The following is a 26,243-nucleotide window of genomic DNA, read 5'->3' as shown; positions in this document are numbered from 1 at the left end:
AATTAAAACAAAAAATTTCAAATATAAGCAACCCAATCTTTTCTTGTCCTTTTTTTCATTTTTCATTTTTCCTTATTCATGTTCATGTTCACGTTATTCTTATTTTTTTTATTTTTTTCTTTCCTTCTTCCCTCCTCCTTCTCCTCCTCTTTCTCTTTAAAGCCACCCTGTGAACTCTTCATCTGTAATATCATATGTCCGGAAATCCATCAAAAACTTCTTATCAGTTTCTAAAAAATTAGCCTTAACCGTGGACAAACCACCATAACCGAGCTTATGAATTAATCTTGTGTCTTTCCCCAACTTGGTACTAAACCTATGTTCCTCCAAAAACTTGCGTGAAGCCGCAGACCGAGCCTTGGCTTTCTTAACCTCTTCCGGACTCAGTTGCTCAAATATCTTGGTCAACGGAACAGACCGTTGCTTACCACATATATTATACAGCGCAACCACATTCTTCGTCTCTGTTGGCTTGGACTTCTTCCTATCAGGTAATGCTTCCACATATAGCAGCGCAGGAGGTACCGTCAAATCCTCAATTGAAGAGAGTCGGTCAAACTCCATGTCTTCTTGCGAGAGAGGCTTCCGTGGTGCTGGGAAGTTCATCGCTTCATCCTTCTTAACAACAGAATCAATTAGCACCTGTTGCAAGTTGGGTGCAAACGTTATGGCCCGTGATAGCCAGAATGAGTAATAAATTGGCTTGTTGGAACGCAGGTAAAAGTATCGAAGCGACGGCATCCGCATCACCTCCTCAAAAACAGATTCCCATCGGGCCACAGATTCAATTAAGTCCTTGTACTTCTTTCTCATAATCACTCCCTTGGCCTCACGTTGAGTATAGTGCGGATCCACAACAATTTGTCCCATCACAGAAATCACATCCAGTTCATAGTCATTCCCAGACTCCTCCTGCACTAGAAGCACAAACCCATTATCCTCAAATCGGTCACTATCGCCTGCAAACTGAGGGTCAATGGTCCAGCTTCCACCGCTTGATATCCATGAATCGGTTAAAAACGGCCAAAGATATTCATAATCCTTAAATGCTTCGTTCATATTAATCACCAGCCGTTCGGCCACCTTGAGCTCTGATAAACTAAGTAGGATGGTTGAAGAGCCCGACAGCTTTTCTATGCGAACCTCGATATACTTGATTCCCTTGAGGTGCCGTGAAATTACTGCCTTGGGTAGTTTACTATTACCATGTAGCTTGATCGAGTGGAGGTTTGGCAGGGTTAAGCTTTTGAAAAACCCAGCAAAATCAACTGCATGGTAACAGTGGAGATGCGTAATGGGACTCACCGCAATGGCTTTTGATATAGCATCAACCTTGTATGCTGCAATCTTGTTTTCTTCAGTCATATTGACGATGAATTTTTTGACTTTGAAATCTGCTGCTGATAGAATCGTAAACCGTTTATCGACGCTAAACGTGTTGCCCTTGACCTTACCACAAACCATGTTTGTTTCAACCAAGCGTAGTCGGTGCAACTGAGGGATTTGTTTCATGGTCCACTGGAAATGTTCCACAGACATGGCCCCGATACGTAATTCTTCAATGTTAAGTCCAGTAAGGTTTTCCTGAGGGACCTTTTCCTGGGAATTGAAGGAGAGTACCAACTTGGATAAAATGTTAAGATCAAAGGGTCCTGTAGTGGACTTGATAGAAGCAGACAATCCAGGGATATTTTGAGCAACCATAGAGGTGTAAAGAGGAGTTGTTGAAATCAACTTCAGATTGAAGGATTCAAATTCCCCATGGGGTTCATCAATAACAGTAACCTTAACCAGACTACTAAAAAATTTTTTATCAATTATAGTTGAAAAGGCCAAAGAATTTTTAAACTCATGGTGGTATGCGTTCCCGTAAAGCGCTAAAAAGCGTGTCTCAGACAGCTTGGCAATACGTGTGTATTTGTGAGGTGCATTAATCACTTTTTTAGGAACAGTAAGCCAATGTTTTGATTTTTTGTCGAAGTAGTGATCACTAATTTGAATGGCTCGCCACGACTCAGTGCGGAAAGTGTGGCGAAGGGCAGAGTGTGTTTGACTGACACGGCGCTGATCATCTGGGATTAAGAACTGAGCAAGTGCACGTTGGATCGATTTGTCAAGGCCAATCAGCGTGGGCCTGGAGTCAAGACTTGCTTGCTGTTTGGTCTTGACGGGTTTAATTGGATTGGATTCTAATAAAGAAGGTAGAATGGGGAGCGATATGTTTTTGGAAGATCCAGTATTAGTATTGTGGGTACGGGGGGTCTTGGAGTTTTTAGCTTTAGCAGGAGTCGAGGACTTTACAGGCAAGGCAGTCTGGTTAGAAGGAGTAGTATTGATATGTGAAGCAGTGTTGACAGAAGGAGTTCCTTTAAAAGTCTTAGCTGGCGAAGGTTGTGTTTTAGGGGTGGCAGTTGAATTTAGGGCAGCATAAGTAGTATAAGAAGTTGGATGAGAAGTAGCAGTAGTAGGAACAGTGGCAGTGGCAGTAGCAGTGACAGTAGTAGGAGCAGTAGTAGGAGCAGTAGTAGGAGCAGTAGTAGTAGTTGCCGCAGCAACTTTAAGGATTTTGACGGATTTGGAAGACGCTTTTGGTTTTGGCACAGGTGTGGGTTTGGCGACTTTGCTGGGCTGCTTGACAGGAGTATTGACTTGTTTTTTGGTCTTGGTCTTAGTTGTAGACTCTGGTTTAGATTTATCGACGGAATTGCCTTTAGATTTAGCGGCGGCTTCGGCAGCAGCCCGTGAGGCTCTGGTGGTACGACGCGTCACAGTATTTTTTGCCATGGCTTCTTCGACTGCTGAAGCCATTGCAGAAGCTGTTTTTGCAGCTGCAGCTTTTGCAGCTGAAGCTTTAGCAGTGGACCCAGGAGGTCTTCCAGGCTTGGCAACTTTGCCTGGGGGTTTGACGGTAGATTTGGCTGCAGATGATTTAGTGGCAGCAGTGGCAGTAGTAGTAGTAGTAGTGGTGGTGGTGACAGTGGTAGATTTGGCAAGTGATTTGGTGCGAGGTCTACCAGGTGGCCGTTTAGCAATAGACTTTTCAGGCGAAGCTGCAGCAGTAGTTGAAGTGGCAGTAGTTGAAGCTACAGGAGAAACCGATGTAGAAGAGATATCAATTGGGGTAGATGTTCTCTGTTCTCTGGAAGGTGTAGCGGAGGTAGGTGTAGTAGCAGCGGCAGCAGAGGAAGAAGAAGGAGAAGAAGAAGAATGAGGAGGAGCTGTAGGAATCGACACAGGATGTGGTGGAAGATTGGCAACTGCTGGGACGGGCTGGAACTGGTTCTGAGGAATTGGTCCTTGTGAATGTGGATGAGGAGGTGGTGGAGGCGGGTAGCCCATGTAGGGCATACCATAGGGTGGGTATATTGGATAGGGAGATATTCCTTGATAGACGGATGGGTGGGACGGCATTCCCTGGTAGTTGCCTTGATAGTTTGTTTGGTAGTTTCCCTGATAATTGCCCTGATAGTACGGGTATTGCATACCTGGATGCGGAGCCATTGGCATGGTCTGTGGCATTGATTGAGGTATTGATTGAGGGATTCCTTGAGATATATTTTGAGGGACTTGATGCACAGGCATTCCTTGAATGTGTTGTGGTTGAGACTGGTGTGACTGTGCTGGAGGTTGAGGTTGAAGAGGTTGTCTTCCTGGTTGAGGTCCTCCTGGTTGAGGAGGTCCCGATTGTCCTGTTTGTCCAGGTGGAATGATTCCTGGTGGTAATTGTTGTTGATGTAGTTGCTGTTGAGAAGATGGTAGAGGAGGTTGTTGTTGGAGAGGTCCCGGATGGGTCATTGCTTGAGGAATACCGGGAGGTGTTTGTTGGATTGGTAAACGTTGAGGAGGGATTCCAGGACCCGGTTGTTGCTGTAGTTGTTGCTGTTGAGCCGGAGTCATTGGATGTGTCATCATTCCATGTTGTTGCGGCTGCTGCGGCTGGTGTTGCTGATGCTGATGCTGATGCTGTTGATGTGGAGGAAGAGGAGATTGGATAGGAGCACCGGGACCCGTTTGTTGTTGTTGCTGAGGATGAGGAGGAGCTCCATAGGGCATTTGGTAAGGCATATAAGGAAACTGTGGAATCATTGCTTGAGGAAGAGGAGGTTGTTGTTGTTGTTGTTGCTGTTGCTGTTGTGGAGATTGGATTGGTGCTGCAGAAGCCATTCGTGGTGTTCCTTGAGGTACCGGTGATGAGAATGCATTTGCGGTTCCTGTTTGTAATTGTGGGCCTCCTCCCATTGGGGTATTTTGAGCCAGAGGACTAGCACCGGAGGTACCTGGGACCTGTTGTTGATGTTGAGGTGGGAATGAAGCCATTGCTGGTGATATTGGTGGCATACTAGGAGTCCGTGCAGGACCCATTGCTGGAGAATGACCCGGATGGAGATGCTGTGGCTGCTGGGTTAATACCTGTTGTTGTTGTTGTTGGGATCCTTGTGAATGGTGCTGAATAGGCCCAGAGTGGTGTTGAAGTTGTTTGAACGGTGGTTGTGGTGTAGTTGAAGTTGAAGAGTTTGCAGTTGCTATTGCAGTTGCAGCTACCGTTGATGTTACAGGTGTCGTTGATATAGTTGCTGTTGTTGTATGTTGAGTACTAGAACCCGGTGTCGGGCCTTGTACTTGTGTAGAGCCAGACCCGATAGGTAGTTGTTGTTGTTGTTGTTGTTGTTGTTGTTGTTGTTGAGGAATGCCCGGTGGAGGCGGCAGACCTACCGGCAGATGCGGAGGCTGTGATGCCTGGCTATTGGGCATTTTCTTAAGATATTAAAGAAAAGAATGAAGGATGTGAGTGTTTGAGTTGTTTGAGTTATTTGAGTTATTTGAGTTGTTTGAGTTATTTGATCGTAGAAAAATTTATTTGTTTGTTTGTTTGTTTATTTATTTATTTATTTATATTTATTTGTTTTGTTTATATTTTTGATGGTGGTAGTGAAAGGAAATTTTTTTAGTTTTTTTTAATTTTTTTTTAATTTTTTTTTAATTTTTTTTTTAATTTTTTTTTAATTTTTTTTAATTTTTTAATTATTATTTTTTTTTATGGTTGGAATGTAAAAAAAAAAAAAAAAACCTTTTGGATGTTTTTGTTTGGCCACTGCCGTTTATGTCAATTGCTGGTTGGCTGTGAAATTTCTGCATTTTACGTGTTTTTATTTTTTTTTATTTTTTATTTCCTAAATGAGTTTAAATATATATATATAAATAAATCTCATGATAATATGATAATAAATTTTAAAGAATTAAAAAAAAAAAAAAAAAAAAAAAAAAAAAAAATTTAAAAAAGATTAAGAATAAACAGAATTTATAATTAAAAACTTCCTTGGAATGGAAAATATTAAATAAAAATATAAAAAAATATAAAATAGACGCGTATTTTTTTTTTTTTTTTTTTTGAAAGGATACTTTTATATTAGTACCTGGCTCTTTAATTGAGACTTTATCAAGAACAAGAATCTTTATTATATACATTTATAGTATAAAATCCATAGGAATATATTTATGATGATGATGATGAGCTTTATATTGTTTATTAAAATTAAATTAAATTAAATTAAATAAAATAAAATTAAATGTTTTTGTATTCAATAAAAAAAATACTACAACTACTACACCGTTTGAAACGGTTGTTATAACGGGTGGTTAACAACAATTTTTACTAATATAATTTTCTTTTTATATATATATATATATATATAAATATATATTTGCACATTTATTTTCTTTTTCTTTTTTTTTTAAAAAAAGTTTATAATATTTTAAATTTAACACTTTTAAAAATTTAAAAAAAAATCATTTTTTTTATTTTTTTTGTAAAAAATAAATTTATATTTTTAACTATCACGTTTATATAGCCAGAATCAATCTAGTATTCAACAATTTTTCGAAGGTCTCTTGGCCCAGTTGGTTAAGGCATCGTGCTAATAAACAAGCAACTTCCTTGTGATACGCGAGGATCGGCGGTTCGATCCCGCCAGAGACTATAATTTTTTTTAAATATTTTTACTATTAAATCTGATATAAATTATATAAATTATATAAATTATATATATATATATATCTAAAGAAAAAAATAAAAAAAATTATTATTATTATTATTAGTATACAAGTTGTTCACCCGTGCTACTAAATAATTTGCAATTAAGTATTTACCTGTGCTACTGTTATTCGAATGATGTTTGTATTGTTGGTGTTGACATTTTTTTTCAAAAAATGGTGGCTCCATGAATTTTTTGGGGGGTTTACCCTAAAAATTATAATATACTAATTATTTTTTTCTTTCTTTTATTTTTTTAAGTTATTAATAAATAAAGATTTTAAACTTTAAACTTTTATTTTTATTTTAATGTACAAAACTATTACCAATACTACTACTACCACTATTATTACAAAATATTACTATTAAATTAAATTAAATTCCATCCAACCATCCATCACATGGCTTCCCGTAAAATCTGTCGAGTATCAACACAAGAAATCCCTGCTGCCTTACGTGCTACCTCACATCTCTTATAATGCCCAATAACATTGATGACAAGTGATATCACTAGCCATCCAAACAATATAGGTAGTGCCCGGTAAGCAATGGGTGATGCTCCACGAGCCCAAATAGACGTATTAAGGTTATACATATTAAATCCAGGAAGAGCAGTACTCCAATGATAAAACCCAGGAGTCAATGGGAGTGGAACAATAGCACTCATGACATTCATAATAATCCAAGTTAAAACAACAATAGGGAACACAGCAGGTGGGAAAAAACAAGCAAAACAGTCAAGGAAAACAAAATTAACAGCCATCATAAGCCAAAATGACATCCATGTTAATACAAATTGATTTCCATTAACAACCCAACCTTCACGGAACCACCAAATTGCACCTGTAGCAATTAACGAATACATAAACCCAAAGAAAAATGCAAACCCATGACGGGTCCCAAAACTAACCAACGGTCGGACTTTTGCATAAATTTGATTCTCAACTGCAATCATATTGGTCCCCAACATAAAGAAAAACATAATAAGAATAACAATAACCATGCAAATTGTATTATATAAAAATGCAGTCAATTGCGGGGTTGGCTGAATGTTTATCTCCGTCGAATCCACAGGTGTCCCCAACACTTGTAATTGCGCATCACTTGGGTCTTGGCCAACCATCCCAAACATGGCTCGTCCGTGCATTGCTACCAAAGCCCGCTGTGTAATTGTACCAATCGACACCAGACTGCTCTTAATAACTCCATTTGACATGGATGTATAATGTGCTTGATTCCATACATAATATAACGCCGTTGTAGGGTCATACTCCGCCGCAATTTGTGCGTCCCCCAAGGCCGCATGCAGTTGCTCCGTTGCGTTCTCCGCGGCGTAAACTGCACCCCAGTAATTTCCCTTAAATACTTCATGATAAACTGACTCAGGTGTATGATCCGTTGTATTATCCACAATAAACCTTGGAAATGTCAATGCTTGTGCAGACTCAAGCCCAGAAATCATCGCAGCTCCTATTGCTCCTCCATCAAGATCAACAGCAAGCATTCGCAAGTTATGAACTTTGGTCGTGGAATGGTGTAAATTCCCCAAAGCATAACACATCATGGTCGTAATAAGCAATAAAAAAATGGTCCCTGCTGCACCGAGAATACCCAAAAACTTTTTAAAGTCAGGGGTTTGGATTGCTTCCTTAAAAGTGGATGGTGTAAACTCTTTAGGAGTTGGAGGAACATAGTTTGAAGGAATGACTTGAAGATCTTCGTCTTCTTCTTTATCCTGAGAATCTCGAATCATGATAGTATTTATAATTATAATTATTATTATATATGAATTAAAGTTATTAAATATAAAAGTATTTATAAGAAAAAAAAAAGAAGAAGAAAAACCAAAGCAACAACAAAATGGGAATCTTTAAACCTTTAAATACCTGCTGGTTAAATCCATTCACCAAGACAAAAACAACAACAACAAATAAAAAAACGAAAAAAAAAAAAAAAAAAGAAAAATTCTTTTTCACGGAAATCTTCCAGGCCTCTTCGGGATCTTCCCTAAAGCCGTGCAAATATCCAAACCTGACGTTTGTGATCGGCTCGATGTCCGTCACTTGCTTACTATATCCGCTGTTGTAATTGTAACAAAAATAGGTCGATAGGTCAATTGGTAATAATATATAAATTATACCGTCTCCCGCATAATCTCCTTGGTATGCTGGTCCGAAGCATCCGCAGCAGACCGTGCAAGACGGCATCGCTTATGGTGTCCATATATATTGATCGGCCACAAAATAATCAACCATCCAAATAAAATTGGAAGCGCCCGATATGCAACCGGCGATGCTCCACGAGCCCAAATGCTCGAAACCAAATTGTACCCATTGAAAGCAGGCAAGGCATAAGTCCAGTGATAAAACTTAGGAGCCAATGGTTGAGGCAAAATGCAACTCATAACATTCATAATAATCCAACAAAGAACAAAAACTGGGAAAAATAGGGGAGGGAAGAAACATGCAATGTTGTCGAAAAAGATAAAGTTCACTATCATCATCAAGTAGTAAACAAGCCAGGTCAAAACAAACTGATTGCCATTGACACCCCATCCTTCACGGAACCACCAAATTGTGCCCGTAGCAAGCAGCGAGTATAAAAATGCAAAGACAAATGCAAACCCAAGACGCGAACAGTAACTCACCAACTTGGAGTAACGCGCATAAATCTTAAACTCAACTGCCACACCATTGGTCGCAATCATAAAGAAAAACATAATCAGCATAATAATAACCATTCCAATAGTGTTGTACAAAAATGCACCAAGCTGTGTAGTCTTCAAAATGTTAAGGGCTGTTGTCCCCACTGGTGTAGCAAACACCTCCAGCTGCTCCAAAGATGGTGAGTCCGACAAGTACTTGGAATAAAGGTCGCTACCCTGCATCGCAATAAGCACCTCTCGTGTAATATCTCCCATGGCACTCAGCATGCTCTCAACAACGCTGTTGGACACAGATGTATAGTGGGCCTGGTTCCAAACATAGTAAATCGCTGTATCTGCATCGTATGTGGCTGCCAACGAGGAATTCGAAAGAGCGGCCAAAAGATTCTCCGAAGCATTATGTGCGGTGTAGATAGCCCCCCAATAGTGGCCTTTGAATACTTCATGGAAAACAAGTTCGGGGGTGTAGTCTGTGCTGTTCTTGATAATAAAAGTAGGGAACGATTTGCCCTTGGCAGACTCATATCCTGCAAGCATGGCTGCTCCCACAATCCCCTCATCGAAATCAACAGCTAAAATCCGCACCCTGTGAATACGAGAGGTTGCGTGGTGGAAGTTACCGTAGGAGTAACACATAATAACCGTAATCAAAAACATGAAAATAACCCCGATAATCACCAAAACTTTTATAAACTTTTGTAAAACTGGTGTTGCAACTGCTTCCCGAAAGTCAAGGTGTGCTGTGGGGTATTTATCAAGAGGAATCATGTCCGCAGAACTGTCGCCGTGGAACGTCTGAACTCGTTCCATCTGTTCCAAGTTGTTATCAGAATCGTTTGACGAAGATGACATCTTTGTATGACTTTGCTTTATATTAAATATGTTTTCTTCTTGAATAATTTAATTGTTTTTATCTTGATTATAATGAAAGAAAAGAATAAGAAGAAAAAGAAAAAGAAGAAGAAAAAAATTCAAAAAACAAAGATTCACCTTGATGTATATATATGATTTTTTTTACCACCTCTTGCAATTGAATACTCCAACCCCGAAAGAGGGGTTTTTTTTTTCTTTTTTTTTTCTTCTCGTAATAGCCAGTTTAGCAAATAATTGATTGTTTTGTTGCAATTAACCCTTTAGTTACTACACGGATAAGGATGCTAAAACATTTCCGTGTTCCTTGCAGCGCAAATCTTTGCCTTGTTTTTTTTTTTTTTGTTACTCTGCGGGATTCCCCAAACCCTACCGTTTGTTTAAACACTGACAACATTGAAATAAAAACAAAATCTGTCTTTGCGGGTCATTCGGAAACAAAAATAAACAATCTTCCCTTTGTATTTTTTCTAGAAGAATTCCTTTTTTAAACTTTGTTGGTAGCGCCTCGAGGCTTGGTAGTTTTGAGGATAACAATTTAGACTACTTGAATGGACTCGAAATTGGTATTGTGATCGCTTTATGGACAATCATTTTTCAATTATTTTAAAAAAAAAAAATTTTTTTTTTCATTTTTTTAGGTCGCAGTTTTGGTATCGTCGATATAGCAGCTATTTAACTTCTTTGTGATTGATTTGCTTAATATAAAGCTTAAACCTTAAAGAAAAAAAAAAAAGAAAAACATATCAACAGTTAACTACCACACTCTGTTAAAGATGGACCTTAAATAAATAACTAAAATGATAGACAAAGTGTATGACTATTGTACTAATTGATTTAAATTTTCGATAAAAGGTATTTAATGTGGATCAAAGGATAACACGGATAATCAAGGACCTAAAATTACCGGGAATTATTCTTAGGCTCTTCGGGATACTATGATGGGTACAAAAAGAAAAAAAGTAAAAAAAAGAAAATAAAAACAATTGTAACTATGAAAGAGGCTGGGATGAATAACTGAAAACGTAAAAAAAAAAAAACAAAAAAAAAACATTTTAAAATGCAGAAGGGTATCAATACTTCTATTTCAAAGTTCATTTTCCTGACGTTGATGACATCCCAAAAAGTTTTTTGTGGATAGGCTGGCGGTTCGGGCGGAAAGGCTTTATTTCATATGTTCCTTTATCCGGTGCTGTTCTAATATATGCTATTGATGATGATTAATGGCAGTCTGCAAAATAATTAATTGAATTAGCTCAAATTTTTGAAAAAAAACAAAAACAAAAACAAAAATATATAAATATAAATATAAATATTTTTAAAAAAAAATTGATTTCAAAAAAAAAAAAAAAAAAAAGAAGGAAAGAAAGAAAGAAAGAAAAATAGAAGTGTATTTTTTTTAAATGCTTAGATTTAATTTGTTTTTAGGTACAATTGATATTTTGACAAGAATGGCGAAATATATCGGTCAAAAAATACATTGCACGGTGCATGATTATGTAATAATTAATAATTTACAATTAAAAACTTTAACTTAATTAAAAGTATAAAAATAATTATTTTACAAGCGATGCAGTGGCTCAATGGTAGAGCATTGGATTCCAAATCCAAAGGCTGCAGGTTCGATTCCTGTCTGTGTCAATAATAATCTTAATATTTTTTTTCAAAAAATTGGTGTTAAAAAATTTAAACGTCTTGGTTTATTTCTTTTTAGTACAGTTAAGAAATAAATTTGCTAATGACCAGACGTTTAATTGGAATATGGAATTTGAAGGAAAAAATAGTCCTGAGCTAGAGGGATCAATTTAATGAACCAATTAGAAAATGTTTCATGTCATTTTTTTTACAATATTTTTTTTTTTTTTGTAATTCCAATAAAACCATTATAAAAAATTCATTTTGATAAAGATTGTTTTCCATTTTTTTTGAATTTCCAAGGGGGTCGAGTTCCAGTTATCTAAACCCTATCCCTGATTATATATGAAATAAGCACACCCCTTTCTTTTAGTATCGTCATCACTACACATATAAACATCAACAACATGATTTGGACATTAGAAAATATCCCAGATGACCTTCATTTCGAACTTTCGGAATTTTTATTGGAACAAGACTTGCAAATACTTACTCAGACATCTCAAAAGTTGCGCCATATTTACTGGTCTAAAAAATGGAATAAAGTCAGCGTTTTCCAGTCAAAAAAAGACATGCATAACTCTTTGTATACCAAAGTGACATTAAATGTGATGTTACACCCAGAAAAATACAGCTGGTTTGCTAATGACCTGGTAGGTGTACTTAGAATAAATATCAATTCTTTTATAAAAATTATCCCAATTCTGCCGCCTATTTTTGACACACCAGAATTTTTTAAAACTCAATACCCTAAACTCAGAGCAATTCAATTCATTGATGAGCGAGACACTATATACCTAGAATCTTATTTAAAAAAAAAGCAGGGATTTTCACCATTTTTATTTTTCCACGGCAACATGGTCATTGTTCATGCTTTGATCAAGAGCTTGTTTCACAACATTGGTGTCATATACATGGACTCGAAGTTTGTTAGAAAAGTTCACCTTGAGCTGAAAAACGGGCCTTTCCAACAATTACCAGAAATGCTAAGCAAGCTGCCGTTTTTGAATTTCTTAAGAATTGAGGTCCCCTTTATGTTTGGAAATAATTCCATGCCTAAAAGTTTCCCCGTACTTATGAAGAGGTTTCCAAGCACCCTTGAAACATTTCTGCTCCGCTTTTATCCAATTTACCCAGATGATGATGATCAACTAAATTTTCAAACTCTTGACGAGTTAAGCCCAATATCAAGTAAGCTTATTATCCCAGATGTAACAGCTATAAATTATCGTTTCTATGATGCCAAGAAGTCTAATATCTTCAATTACTTTATCTTCCCCAAGTTGACTCACCTTGAGGTGGAAGGAGACTCTAGCTATTTTAATAAATTAGAGCCGTTGCTTTTTGACAAAATTACAATCTTGAGACTTTCATTTTACGGGTTCATTAATACAGATGATCTTTATGCGGCATCTGTTTCGCTCAAAAAGCTCCAGCACCTTCAACGCTTGGGATTAAATTATTTCACAGGAAACTTTGATCGTTGTATACCAGATTTCTGCGCCGTCCTAACCTGTTTAGAAGTACTTCGGTGTACTCCTGGAAATCGTAAAACAATGGTGACAAAAAGTGCTCGAGCCATAGAGAAGCTGCTTAAAATGGATGTAATTACCGGCTATCAACCAGTTTCCCACATTTATACTTTTCGTAAAGAAATCGCAGGTGCAATTTTTGATGTTGTTACAGACCCATTTAAAGAACATTATTTCGATTCATTGAATGATCCCATACTGGATATAATTGATTTAGTTTGGCGAGTGGAAGGTTTGTTTAAAGTCATTCAATCTTTAACTAATATTCCATACTTGTATGTGGAGTCTAGTGAATATTCGCCTTTACCATTTTCTCCAAGCCTTTTAAAAATCTTAACGTGCCCCGGAACAATCAAACAGATGCTTTTTACACAGGTAGCTTTAGAAAAACCAAGTTTACACCCCGTGGTGTTTTTGGATGAAAAAGATGATATTTGTGAAGCTAAGTTTGAATATTTATACGGAAAATCCCTCAAACTTCCATACACTGTTTTCTCACTAATTGACGGCCCAAAGTATAGGCTTGAAGAAAAGGTCCAGCAGTACCTTTTTGATTTAGAACAGAAGAGAGATTTTGTAGATATAAAGAAACAGTTTACTACAGATTATGACATTTCTTTTACTGATAACTGGGGTCGAGAATTTGGAACACAAGGTCAAGATTTTCATGGATGGGTTTAAAAGGGGAAAAAATAAAATAAAATAAAATATTTATTAAACAGTTATATATACTTCTATATGAAAACAAAAAAACAAAAAAAAAAAATTATAGAAACATTACCAATTGTAGGCTTCTACAAACAAATCTACACGGTCTTTACCCTTGTCCATATTCGCAGTAACTGCGCTGCGGACAACATCATTGACGGCTGGGGGGCCGCAAACGAAAAAGCCAATAGTACCAGGAGCTTGAGAAACATAGCCAGAAATAATGCCATTCAAATCTGGAGTTCCATAGGAAATAGAAGCACCAAGCTCATTGCCACTTGCGTTCCCGTCATCACTCTTTTTTTCATCAGAACAAGAATCATCAGACTTGGTTTTTTCAGTGAATGGCGACATATTGGCTTCTTCATTAGTGACATAGATTGAAACATCAATGGAATCACTGCAGGAAGTCAGATAGTTAATCTCGTCCTTCATGACTTCAATGTTCCCATGTGTCCGGGTGACCCACAAGAGAACAACATGTTTCTTGCAGGCCTGCTTCTTAAGCTTTGCAGCATAGGAGTAGGTAGCTGTGATACCAATACCGCCAGCAATCAGCACAATGGTGTCGGACTTGTCCACGGGGAATGTATGACCATAAGGACCTTCAATAAGAACTGGAACCCGAGCTCTGCCAGCTTCTTTTCCAGCAAGGTAGTTTGCAATCTGCTTGGTCTTACCATTTTGAGTCTTCATAACAAAGCAAAGCTTTTGCTCCTCGCCAGGAAGAGGAGATTGGTAGCATGAAAAGGGGTGATTTTCCCAAAACTTGAGAAAAGGAAGCAAAAAGTAAAGAAATGCATAGTTGCCGGCATTGGGTCCCCATGTGAAAGAGTAGTCAATTTTGACTTTGACAAACTCTTTATTTTTGGAAAGTTCAAGATTTGCAGTAGATGTAACACTAGAAAAGGCTATGCGGCCGAGTCGACAAGCCCTGTCAAAGGCCCAAAGAGCAACACAAGGGTACATCCAAACAGTCCATCCACGACCAAAAAGATGCTTCCATGTACCAGCAGTGAAAAAGCAAACAAAGATCCAGTGAGAAAATAAGAAAAACTCATAATAAGAAACTCTAAAGAAGCGGAGTGAAAAGAAAAGAATAAAGCAGGAACAGATAAAGGCAACAACACCCCACTTCATAAAGTAAGACTTCCAGTGGCCAAAGAAATCACCACGCTTGCGGTAGTTGACTGTGAAAAGCACAGAATGTAAAAAGGCGTCCAGAACCATGGATCGAGCCACCCAACGATGGTACATGTTCATTGTATCAAAGTTCCAACCAGTGCACCACATAATGATGGAGTTGCGCGAAGCCAGAATGTAGAGCAGAGGAAGCTGGGCCATTGCGATGATACCAGTACGGTCAGCAACGTATTTTGTAAGTTGAAGGTACTTGGTAGTGAAGGAGATATTTCCATCAAACAAGTCATAATTGGGGAAGTGGAAGATGAATAGCATGATGGCATAACCAAGAAGAATGACAAACTGGGAGCGGGAAGGAGGAGACATACTAACGGGCCCCCATTGGTATGGGAGACTGTGCTTGAATCCACCAAGAGCCGGATTGGCGATTTTTTGTCTGATAAAGAGAACAGGCTTTGTGTTTGAAACACTTTTTGCCAACCCAGGCGCACAGGACTTTGTAAAGTTGCAAATAGTAGCAATGAGAAAAACACCACCAAAGTAGCAAAGGAGAGCAGCACTTTGAATAATGTTAGAAAAAAAAAAGGAATTTCAGCAAAACTAAAATAAAAAATTAAGAAACATACCCGTAAAGAACACTCTTGTACTTGTTTTTTTCAATAGCACGGAAGCTTCGGTAAGCTTTATCAACTTGAGTTTGAGAAAAGTAAACAGCATTTGTCAGCTGAGCTGACGAGTTTTTGATATCTGCCACCTCGATGAAGTTATTTTGTTGATTGTCATAAGCACTCATGATATAAGTGACATTTTTAGTTGACTTGAGGGCCATGCAGCCCTTGGCCAGTAGCTTGATGGCACCAGCAGCATCTCCACCAGAACGCTCAGCACAGTCCACATAAGTTGCTAGAAACTCATCACTTTGACAGTTACAGGCATTAAGAGCATAGCCCATGCCAGTAAAGTATTTAGAAGGACAAGCATACATATAGGTGCGAGCAAGAGTTGTGCACCCTTCGTAGAGTTGGAAGGCTGGATGACGACTGCCAATACCAACCTTGTTCATTTCTGCGGATGAAAGCCCCAGTAAGGGCATGACAAGTGTAACCACCGCAATGAGTTTCATTTTTTTTTTTTTTTTTTTTTTTTGAAGCTTTGTAATGAGATGAATTCACAATTGTAGAATTTTAATTAGAGTGTGATATCTGGGGTCTTTTATATATTAAAAGCCAAGATTCAACTTTTTTTTTTTTTTTTTCCAATCTACATTTATTAAATGATTATTAAAGTGATCCATCCTAAACTAGAATCTTAATTTGCTCAGTGGTCTTTAAGTTTTTTTTTAAAAATCTTTCAAGTATTCAAATGCGCTTTGTTTCTACGCAGTTTTCCATCTATTTTTCAATGTGTAGTTGTACAGTTGTGCAGCTGTATATAGCAAGACCTAAAAATGCGCCGCACAAACGGTTTAATTGGGAAATAAATGATGGTTACTTTCCTCTCTCGAGAACTCCGAGTGGCAGGATATAAAGTTACAACAGTTTAGTTGGGTGGGTAGCAGTAAAGTACGGCGCACAACGTAATTACCACTTTTGGAAAGCTAATTTGCTCACAATGATTATTCAAAGCTTAGTATTATAGGGGCGCCTTTGAAAGACTGGCGGCTTGTCAAATCACAGTTCAATAATTCCAAAAAAAAAAAATAAATAAATATAAATATAAAAAAATAAAATAAAATCATATCATATCATATCATATCATAAAAGAGATGAATAAGCTCACCGGATCCAATAACCTCCTTTAAGTATTCCAAAAAAAAAAAAGCAATATATCACCTTTATAGGAATATAACCCGCTATAAGTTACTCATTCTTTGTGCCATGATTTGCCCGCCAACTTCGTCCATTGCTCTAACCGCAGCAATGCGCTTCTGATATTCAACAGCAAGCTCTCGGTTCCGCCTTGTCTCACGCAAGCCAATAATGCTTACGTCCCGCTTAGAAAAAACCTCGGTTTCTAAAATTCTTTCAGCAGCAGGAAACATGGCAAAGTGTTGTTCCGGGAAGCGATCCACTCGGTCCATTGCCAAAGAGAGTGGTCCATCCCCAGATTGTGATGGAATCAACAAAGGGTACACAGGATCGACCCGCTCTCCTTGGACAATGAAGTCTTGGCGATGTGAGATAAAGTCTGCCATTAAAAAACAAGATCCAGATGCACTTGATAAAGAAACATAAAACTTGCGTAGAGCCTCGTCATAATCATTGGCCACATCTTTCAACACAGACTCTCCAAACTTCATGGCAAATACAACCGGCCATTCCCGACCTTTAGCCCCATATGCAGTCCCAATTGTCAAGCAATGGTCATCCTCCATCTCCACAACGTAGTCTATGGCTTGTAGCCGTAAAAAGGTTGCTAAATAATCAGGGAGTCCACTTTCAAATCGTGCAACAATAGCGGGATCTAAACTACCCATAGTCTGTAGAAACCGCTCCCGCAGTAACGCAACGTTTTCTTTGTGGCGGAAAACACTGTTAGTACGATACTTCCACGAGTTGTCATTAAACTTTTGAACAATACTATCAAAAAGTTTTTCCATCACCACCAACAACCGTGAATCTGCTGGTTCCAGCCGTTGAGAAAATTTTGTAATGGACCGCCATAATGTAACGAATCCCACAAACTTAATGACCTTTTCTTTACCATTTGGTGTCATTGAAAAAAAGGAGCTGTGAACTTCTCCTCGGCTATAGGTTTCCAGCTTTTCAAAGTATGTCGGCGCAATACCAAACTTCATGATTCGTGACACATCCGATGGCGGAATAGGCATATTCATCCACGCTGCTGAGTCAACGGCATCTTCCTCGTTTTTGTTAGATTGGATAGTTCGGAATACACTCAAAAGTGATACAATCTCGCGCTGCTGCCAAAACTCTCTTCCTAAAATTGTGTATGGAATGCCCTCGCTTTCCAGTGCTTCGCGCATCAATGCGAGTACTTCTGGTGTCTGTGAATACCTGTCCAAAAGTGCAAAGTCTGAGAAATTAATGTCATATCTCTGTGTTAAATACTTGATGAATGCTGAAACTGCGCGTACCTCAGCTTCAAATGTAAAGAAGGTAACTGTTGCTGGACCAAGAGGGTGAGCATTTTTCTCTATATGGATTGCTTTTGAAGACGGAGTGATGAGCCCTGATTTTGTTTGATCGTATTCAATAACTTGTTGTCCAAGCTTTACCAGACTTTCTGTTGAGCGATAGTTCACATGTAAACTCACTAGCTGGGTTTGGGGGAATTGGCGTTGCATGTGCGCAAAATTGTACGGCTGAGGATTATGAGAAAGATAAATTCCCTGATTTGGATCGCCAGCTACACTCAACCCCCCACTTTGAGAGAGTGCGCAAATAAACCGATATTGAGCAGCTGTCAAGTCTTCAAATGAGTCCACGAGTACATGCTGAATATTTTTAACCGTTTCAGGGTATTCTGCAATAAGCCTTAATCCTAAAAGAACTAAATCGTTCAAATCCACTAGATCCTGCTTCCTCAGCCTTGCTTCATATTCTTTGAAAATCTCTCGCATGAGGGGCAAGCTTGCCGCCGGTGGAGTTTTCACCCATTCATCTATTGAAATGCCCTTTGACTTGATGTAATTGATTGCTTCACAGACAAAAGAAACATCAATTAATGGGAGACTGAGGCTTTCATTTGAATACCTAGCCTTGGCTCTGTAAGCTCTAGAGGCATTCTTTTCTTGATCGACGTTTTGTGGATAATACCCCTGTCTCTCACCAATATTGACAACGTTGCTTGAGACTAATACCGAGCTCACAAAGTCCCGTTGCTGCTCTTGGCTAAGTATGGTAAAGTTTGGTACTAAATTTAGTTTATCACCAAAAAGATTAAGGTACCGAAGACAATAATAATGAATTGTTCCCGCCGTTAAATCTATATTTCCTTTATATTGAATTTCTTCTAGTTTTGATGTAACATTGGTGACTAGTTCTTGAGCTGCTAGACGAGTGCGACTGAAAATGGAAATATTTTCTGGAGGAACGTTATGCTTATAAATAAGCCATGCCGCACGATACCCAAGTATTTTAGACTTTCCCGTTCCTGGACCACCTATGATTTGTAATGGCAAATTGGGTGGTCCCGTAGCGGCTAGATTTTGCATCTCATCAAGCGGCTCTAGCAGCATGTTCGGCTTCGTTAGACTGGCGACACATGACGTAGTCCTAGCCAATCGCTTGTGCTTAAGCTCATCATCATCGGTTTTAGACTCTGGAAGAATAATTTCTTTAGCGTAGTTATTAAATGAGAAGGTCGACTGAAAAGGCGAGTTGTCGATTGGGTCGGCCCAAAGGGGCATCCACGCTGGTATTTGGCGGAAAGTATGGCTCCAACGTCGCTGAGAAAGATGCAGACGTCCACAACGACAACTTCTAAATGATGTTAATATCATGAAAGGAAATAGTAGTAATTGAAGAAAACAAAATTTTTTTCAAAGAGATTGGAAAAAGGGTTTGTTTAAATGTTTGGCCAAGTGAAACAATGCCTGTTTTGGTATGGCAATAAGTAAACACCACTCGAATTATTACCAAAGAAAAAATAAAATAAAAAAAAAACAAGCATATCAAAATTATTAAATTTCACTTTTTTGAAATTTTTTTTGTTCAAATATATTTAAAAAATGTCTAAAAGAATGAATTATTCATGTTATTTGTAACTACAATGTTGGCATTAATCTGAAGATCTTAACGAGATTGTAAAGAAATCATATATATGATTTCTGGTATATATACCAGTCTTCTATAAAAATACACAATAAACAATAAAGCAATGTGAATACACTAGGAAAAATATTAATTCATGGTTATAGTTTTTTTATTATAATTATTTTATATCATTAAAAACCCTATAATTCTAAATGCTGTTTTTGAAAAGCTAATTGACGATGTATAAGAAAGAACCAAAGTTGGCGATGCCATGAGCCTGAAAATTAACTAAAACATTACGTGATAATAAAAGGAAAATTACATAATTTAAATTAATTGTGACATTAACTAATTAGAAGTTGTTATAACAAAAAATAGACATATTTCCCAATCCATTCTAATTGAATCTTTGAAAACAAGGAAAAAATGACCAAAATTTATAAAAACAGTAGAAAAAGTAAAAAAAAAAAACAAATGCGTCAGCCCGGAGTCGAACCGGGGGCTCGTCGATGGCAACGACGAATTTTACCGCTAAACCACTAACGCTCTTTAAGTTGTAAAAGCCATAAATTTCTTTGACTATATATTCAAAAATAATTCAAAAAGTTATTTAAACTATATTTAAAGTTAAAGTTAAAGTTATAGTTAAATTTTTTAAATCATTAAAATCTATTCTTTTACACCTAAATATTGGGAAATATCATCCTAATAATGTCCATTTGTTAACCATCAATTGAAAAATCTTCAGTCGCAAAGTTAATCCTACTTTACATGTTGTTGGTGAAAGAATACAGTGATTTAGTCATAAAAGATGATGAAAAGAAAACGAAAAGTCATTGAATTTTTTAAAATAAAGAATAATTGTTGTAACAGTAACAAGGATCTGAAGTATCAACCTATCACAGTGAGGTCAAAATGTACTGACAATCTTTTTAACATGGTAGCAAGAGTGTTTGTGAAAAAACGATAATCTTACTCAGTTTTGCAAGGGCCATGGCAACTTTGGTGTATTATTAAAATAGTTTGGAATTGATAAAGATAGTTACAACTGCAATTTTTTGGAAGCTGGAAATATCTAAACATATTTTGGTTGGTTTTCCTTTGCAAAAACTGTAAGATTTACATCTTCCTAGAGGAATTAAGAAATGCAATTCCTGGGTTGATGGAGACAAGTGGAGGCAACTTGAGAAGGTGTCAGAACTTATTTTCGGGCTATTCAAGATATAATGTTAATTAAATAAAATTAAAAGTCTATTGTGAAAACGAAAAAATAAATAGTAAGAACATAAATGATAGGGTTGATTCTGACCCTTAAATACCAAGAAACAAACAAAACAAACAAGTTAAAGTTGACATTTTTGAATTAAAATCAATCAACTATGTTTAATTTTATATTTTATTTTAAAACTATTACTGCTTCATTTCATATATACAACTTGCCAAGGTTATTCACAATATAAAAACATATACTATTTCAGTTTGAAGAGTTTCATAAATAATTTAGGCGGGAATGAAACTAAATGGAGATAAGCCGGGTTTATTTTATTTGTGACTTTATATTTCATTATGTAGCTTAATGAAAACATCTTTTCTAGTTTAAGTAACATTTAATTGTAAAACATTCAAGATATTATATTCTAATACTAATCTTGTGAAGTTAAAAGGATATACTAGAAATAAATTCTTAGAAATATATTTCTAGAACCCTTGAGTAAAAAAAGCAAATAAGAAATTACTAACAAAATTCTAAATCATTAAAAAAATTAAAAGTTGGATTAATCCAACTTTTACAGTAAATATTTACTGTTTTGGGAATTACGATTTAAAACTTGTCAAACAAATTTCTGTTAAGGATTGTAATTTAAAAAAAATAGAAAATGTTAACAGAGAAGAGTGAAAAGATGACATTTAATCGCCAAGAAAAATTTCAATGGTTGTTTTAAAATTGATAAATCAATTAAAGGAAAAATATAAAATCTAAATATCTTAGTTAGTATCAGTTTTTTATTGCTCTCTCAAAACTAAAACTAAAACTGATTTTAAAAATTTTTGAAGTGCAATTTAACTCAAGATTTCAAAAAAAAAAAAAAAATAAAAATTTTATGATTTTAACATCAAAAGTATTACTCATAGCTTGGTTAAATATTTTTAAAATTTAAGTTATTAAAACATAAGTAGAAAAAAATCCCATCTTTGATCTGGGTATTTTTTTTTAACTATCATTCATATAACTTACATCCACTAAAAAACTTTTCATTAATGATTATATCTCAAATAAAAACATAACATGTATTATTAATATTATTTAAATTATTGATAAAACTTATATATAAGAATAATATGTGACAAGTTGGAGATGACAGGAAACAGGGCACATAATTTAATTAAATTATGATTTTTCATTATAATGAAAAATTTCTGCTTTGTTCATTTTGATTCCTTAGAGCTACCATAGTATTAGCTTTACTTGCAAACCAATTATTTCTTTGTTTAAAAGTTAACCAAGTAATCTATATATACTTAACTATTTATTTAGTTATTGGAGTCCAACGTAAATCTTGACAGAGTTGAATGGCAATGTTCTGATCCCTTCAAGTTTCGATTACGGTATCAGTAATTGTTTAATATTGCAGCTATCCTAAATAGAGAATTAATTTTTAAGTATTGAACAATCGATTTTAAAGCTTCAAATCTACTGACTCCATTTTTCTTAACAAAAAAATTTAAATTAAAACACTTCAGCTTTTGACTATTTCTCGAAACGTAGGAAAGGGCTACGGAAATACGCTTTTATAAACTTAGAGGTTAGGGCTCGTGGTCACATGACTATGTTTTTTTTACACGCGTGTATTTTTTTAGCTTTTGCACCAAAACAATTTATTAATCACCAACACATCCAAACAACTGTTTATATCAACCTTTTACATCAACCCCTTTTTTCAACTTCGCTCTATTCCATACAATGGAAATAGAATTATGACTTCCTCTTCTAACTCTAACGATTATCATCCCTCTAGGGCTTCTACAGTAACCCCAAGCCCAACGCCCTCGCGTTTGGTTTCAACACTGGCGTTGGCCCCTGCACGAACTCGGATACGTATGATTGCTTCCCGTTCTAGTACCATCGAATCGGATTCAGTAACAGATTCTCCAGATATCAAAAAAACCAGCCCAGTTACTCTTAAGCGTCAGCTTTCCGAAGATTCAAAGCCCGCCAATTTCAAAAGGATACATGCAAGTCATAATCTTCGTGGTCCCACTAAAGACACTACGACAACTACAATCACTACCACCACAACAATAACTACTACTGCTATCCCCGGTCATCTCTTTAAGTTTGTAACTGCTCCCAAGTCACTTCTTGAAATTTGGGAAGAATACAAGTATCCCAAACTGAATGACCTTTCGATTGAACAAATGGACGAGGTTTATGGCGAAAGCAAATGGGTTCAAAATGCACACTTAAATCTTTATCGGGGACGCGTACGGTTTTGCCGTAAAGTTAAAGGACTGTGCAGCAAACATGGGCTCATTCCCGAAGAAGTTGTAAAATCACTGGAAATTAACAGATGCATGAAGAGGTATGGCATTTCCAATTATATACACCTATCTTATTATCAAAAAGATAATATTTTCACCTCGATTCCTAAAATTAAGTTGGCGCATCAACCAACCACGGACTCTGAAGATTTTTATTCTAAAGAGCTTCCCAAATTTAAATTTATGCATTCACCTCGCTCATTTTTAGATATTTGGAATGAGTACAAGTACCCAGGTATCAACAAGCTTTCTTTAGAAGAAATGGTTATTAAATATGGCAAAAGCTGGATTCCTAATGGATTCCATCCCACGTTTCACCAGCGTATGCTAATCAACAATGCCATTAAGACTGGGTTGAGCAAGCGATATACATTAAACGAGTGCCTTGATCTGTTTGAAGGTGATTTACAGCGATCTGGGTTACAATTTTTTGCTTATACAAGAAAAAAAATGATACCCCTCGAGTTATTAGATGATAATGGGCTTAAGGACGATTTAGGACTGCGTTCATCGAACAGCTCGGTGATTTCTTCTCGGCCTTTAAATAGTTCACCATCTACTCGTTCAAATGAAACAATATCAAACTCATCCATTCCTAAACCTAATTTCCAGTTTCAATATGGCCCCATGACTTTTAAAGAAATTTGGGATGAATACAAAATACCAAATCAAGATAATTATTCTATTGAAAAACTAGATTTAGAGCACGGTGAAGGAAAATGGACTGGAAATTTATATAATACCTATTATCGTCGAATTCGCCTAGTCAAAGTTATTAAGGAAGGCATTCAGATAGGATTGACAGTGGATCAATGTTGCGATAGACTGGAAAAACATAAGAAGTCTCTTAAACTATCCATGTGCAGCTTTTTATCAGCTTCTAGCTATCTAGACCGATTCTCATATTTTAATTTCCTTGTTGCTCCACAGAGTTTTGAAGATATTTGGAAGGAGTATAAATTTCCTGGACTAAACCTTATATCTCTCGAAAAGTACATTGCATTGAAGGGAGCAATTTTTTTGGAAACTTTCAATAATGGGATTCATTATTCTCGGTACTTGTTGTGTAAAGGGATAGAAACTGGCTTAAAAAGAGGATTTTCACTTCAAGAATGTTTAGGTTTTTTGGAAAGAGATCAAAGTGTACTCGGAATCCCAATAATTCAGTACATTGAAAATGGAGTGTATCCAGCTGAACTTGATATTAATTCGCCATTACCTGAACTAAACCCGCTTGAATTCAATTTTTTGAATGGAATGACAAGCTGGAAAAGTGTTTGGGACGAATACAAATCCCCCGTTTTAAACCATTTATCTATTGAGCAGATGGACCAAAAATATGGAGATAGAAAATGGGTCAGTGCTTCTAAATTAAACACATACTTAAGAAGAAAGAAAGTAATTAATTGTATTAAAGATGGGCTTAATCATGGGTATTCTTTAAAAAAGTGCTTTGAAATTTTGGATCAAAAGCTAAAGGAGTCCGGATTAGCGACAATCTATGCGTTTGCTTCAACAAAAGATTTTCCTCAAAAAATAGTCGATGAATCATCGATATCATCAGAAACTCTACCATTGGCATCTCCAGAAACTCAGCTTTCTGTTACCAACGGAGAAGAGTTATATTTCGCCAATTTCGATCCTAATTCCTTTAAAATTGTCTGTTCGCCAGCTTCATTTTCAGATATCTGGAAAGAGTATAAAGAGCCGGGATTAAATATGTATTCAATTGAACATGTTTGCAAAACTTTAGGCGACTCATGGACCCATAAATCCAAGTCTAAGCAAACTTTACGAAAGCGCATTCAATTATGTCGAGTCATTGAATCCAACCTTTTTCGGGGGTACAGTCTGGAGCAGTGCCTAAATATTTTGGAAGAGCATCGGGTAAAGAGAAAACAGTCTCTTTCTCATTATCTAAACAAGCAAAGTTACCCAAGTGAGCTTGTTCAGGATATATCACAAGGAACACGTATAGCACCTGACTTGCAAGATTTGGCAAGAGAGTTAGGGCAGCAAGATTTAGGAGAGAATCAAACGCCAGAAGAGATGAGAAGGGCAGATTCAGAAATTTCAGACTCTTCCGTTAAAAAACAACTCTCATTAATGGTATCGACATCACCATCTTCAATTTCAATTTCACCATCTACTTCTTCTTCAACTCCTTCAGCATCTTCAGCATCTTCAACATCATCAACATCTTCAGCATCTTCAACATCTTCAGCATCTTCAACTTCTATATCTTTATCTGATTCTTCCAACCATTCATCAAACAACAAAGTTGACAATCATTTAAACCTTAAAGTTCACCCCAGAAAAACTATTTCTCCACGTAGAGTTTATTTAGGTCCAGTTCCCCCATCAATTTCCAAACCATCAACATTTTTAAAGATTTGGGAGGAGTATCATCTCAATGTTTCAACAATTGGAAGAACATTTGAAGAACTTGATGAGTTATATGGAGATACGTGGCGGGTTAATTTGGAATCTCCACGAATACGACGTATAGTTTGTTTTTCTATTTTTAATGGGCTTCATAATGGTTACACTTTGGATGAGTGCTTGAGTATGCTGGAGAAGCACAAGAGTAATTCGAAACTAGCTATGTACACATATCTTTCTTGGAGAAAATTTCCTGAAGAATTTAACGTTGGAGAGACGACCCCAGAAGTTTATACCGGGCCTGAGTTTAAGCTGGAGCCAGATCTGGAATCGATTGAGGATCTTTGGGCGGAGTACAAGATACCTAGGCTTAATAATTACTCAATGCAGCAAATGATTGAGATTTACGGCAACACTTTTGCGTCTGATAGCATTAAGCGGATATTTTTGTTGAGGTTACGGATGTGTAGGGCGATGGATGTTGGGTTATTCAAGGGGTACAGTTTGGATCAGTGTTTTGGTTTTTTGAAGCGAGAGTTGAGACGATTGAATATTAAGTTTTCAGACATGTTAAAGCACAAAAAATATTTTCCTAAGGAACTGACGTCTGAAGGTCCTCCACAAGAGTATAGGATTCGAAAGGTTAGTGGGGGTCCAATTGAATTGCAGTTTTTGCCGCAGACGTTTAAAAAAGTGTGGGAAGAGTACAGGCGGCCTGGGGGGTGCTATGAGCTAGACATTGCACAAGGATCGAAGTGGTGGAAAAAGACGCGGATTGAGCACACAGTGGTGCTACGAAGACGAGTATGGATGGCAGTGCGCAGAGGTGTATTTCAAGGGCTCAATGTTGATCAATGCCTAACACTACTGGAACAGGCGCAGACTGATTCGGGTCTTGCTCTTGCTGAGTTTTGTGCACGGGATGTGTGGCCAGAGCTGTTATCTTAAAAACTAAGTCTTATGTCATGTGATTACGCGCCACTTTTGTGGGCTTTGGCGTTTTTTTTTTTTTTTCTTTT

The 26,243-nt window shown here is 36.8% G+C and overlaps 7 protein-coding genes across 7 annotated transcripts; 2 read left to right on the top strand and 5 right to left on the bottom strand.

Annotated features, from left to right (window-relative positions):
• Positions 1 to 156: 156 nt before the first annotated feature.
• On the bottom strand, positions 157 to 4,752 carry SAPINGB_P005340 (uncharacterized protein; the record flags this gene model as incomplete). Its single annotated transcript, XM_032000054.1, has 1 exon — positions 157 to 4,752. The coding sequence occupies one exon, from the start codon at positions 4,750 to 4,752 to the stop codon at positions 157 to 159; it is 4,596 nt and encodes a 1,531-aa protein (XP_031855945.1).
• Positions 4,753 to 6,428: 1,676 nt separating this feature from the next.
• SAPINGB_P005339 (uncharacterized protein) lies at positions 6,429 to 7,784 on the bottom strand (the record flags this gene model as incomplete). Its single annotated transcript, XM_032000053.1, has 1 exon — positions 6,429 to 7,784. One exon carries the CDS (start codon positions 7,782 to 7,784, stop codon positions 6,429 to 6,431), a length of 1,356 nt encoding a protein of 451 aa, XP_031855944.1.
• A 381-nt stretch (positions 7,785 to 8,165) lies between these two features.
• Positions 8,166 to 9,548, bottom strand: SAPINGB_P005338 (uncharacterized protein; the record flags this gene model as incomplete). The annotated part of the gene is made up of 1 exon (XM_032000052.1): positions 8,166 to 9,548. One exon carries the CDS (start codon positions 9,546 to 9,548, stop codon positions 8,166 to 8,168), a length of 1,383 nt encoding a protein of 460 aa, XP_031855943.1.
• A 2,060-nt stretch (positions 9,549 to 11,608) lies between these two features.
• On the top strand, positions 11,609 to 13,414 carry SAPINGB_P005337 (uncharacterized protein; the record flags this gene model as incomplete). The annotated part of the gene is made up of 1 exon (XM_032000051.1): positions 11,609 to 13,414. One exon carries the CDS (start codon positions 11,609 to 11,611, stop codon positions 13,412 to 13,414), a length of 1,806 nt encoding a protein of 601 aa, XP_031855942.1.
• A 96-nt stretch (positions 13,415 to 13,510) lies between these two features.
• SAPINGB_P005336 (uncharacterized protein) lies at positions 13,511 to 15,707 on the bottom strand (the record flags this gene model as incomplete). Its single annotated transcript, XM_032000050.1, has 2 exons — positions 13,511 to 15,143; positions 15,211 to 15,707. The coding sequence occupies 2 exons, from the start codon at positions 15,705 to 15,707 to the stop codon at positions 13,511 to 13,513; spliced, it is 2,130 nt and encodes a 709-aa protein (XP_031855941.1).
• Positions 15,708 to 16,436: 729 nt separating this feature from the next.
• Positions 16,437 to 18,956, bottom strand: SAPINGB_P005335 (uncharacterized protein; the record flags this gene model as incomplete). The annotated part of the gene is made up of 1 exon (XM_032000049.1): positions 16,437 to 18,956. One exon carries the CDS (start codon positions 18,954 to 18,956, stop codon positions 16,437 to 16,439), a length of 2,520 nt encoding a protein of 839 aa, XP_031855940.1.
• Positions 18,957 to 22,278: 3,322 nt separating this feature from the next.
• SAPINGB_P005334 (uncharacterized protein) lies at positions 22,279 to 26,172 on the top strand (the record flags this gene model as incomplete). Its single annotated transcript, XM_032000048.1, has 1 exon — positions 22,279 to 26,172. One exon carries the CDS (start codon positions 22,279 to 22,281, stop codon positions 26,170 to 26,172), a length of 3,894 nt encoding a protein of 1,297 aa, XP_031855939.1.
• Between the last annotated feature and the right edge of the window lie 71 nt (positions 26,173 to 26,243).

This window comes from Magnusiomyces paraingens, assembly GCF_902498895.1.
Source record: "Magnusiomyces paraingens strain CBS 517.90 genome assembly, contig: contig4, whole genome shotgun sequence".
Classification (NCBI taxonomy): Eukaryota; Fungi; Ascomycota; class Dipodascomycetes; order Dipodascales; family Dipodascaceae; genus Magnusiomyces; species Magnusiomyces paraingens.
Note: the sequence above shows the minus strand (reverse complement) of the source record. Positions and strands in the feature narration are given on the sequence as shown.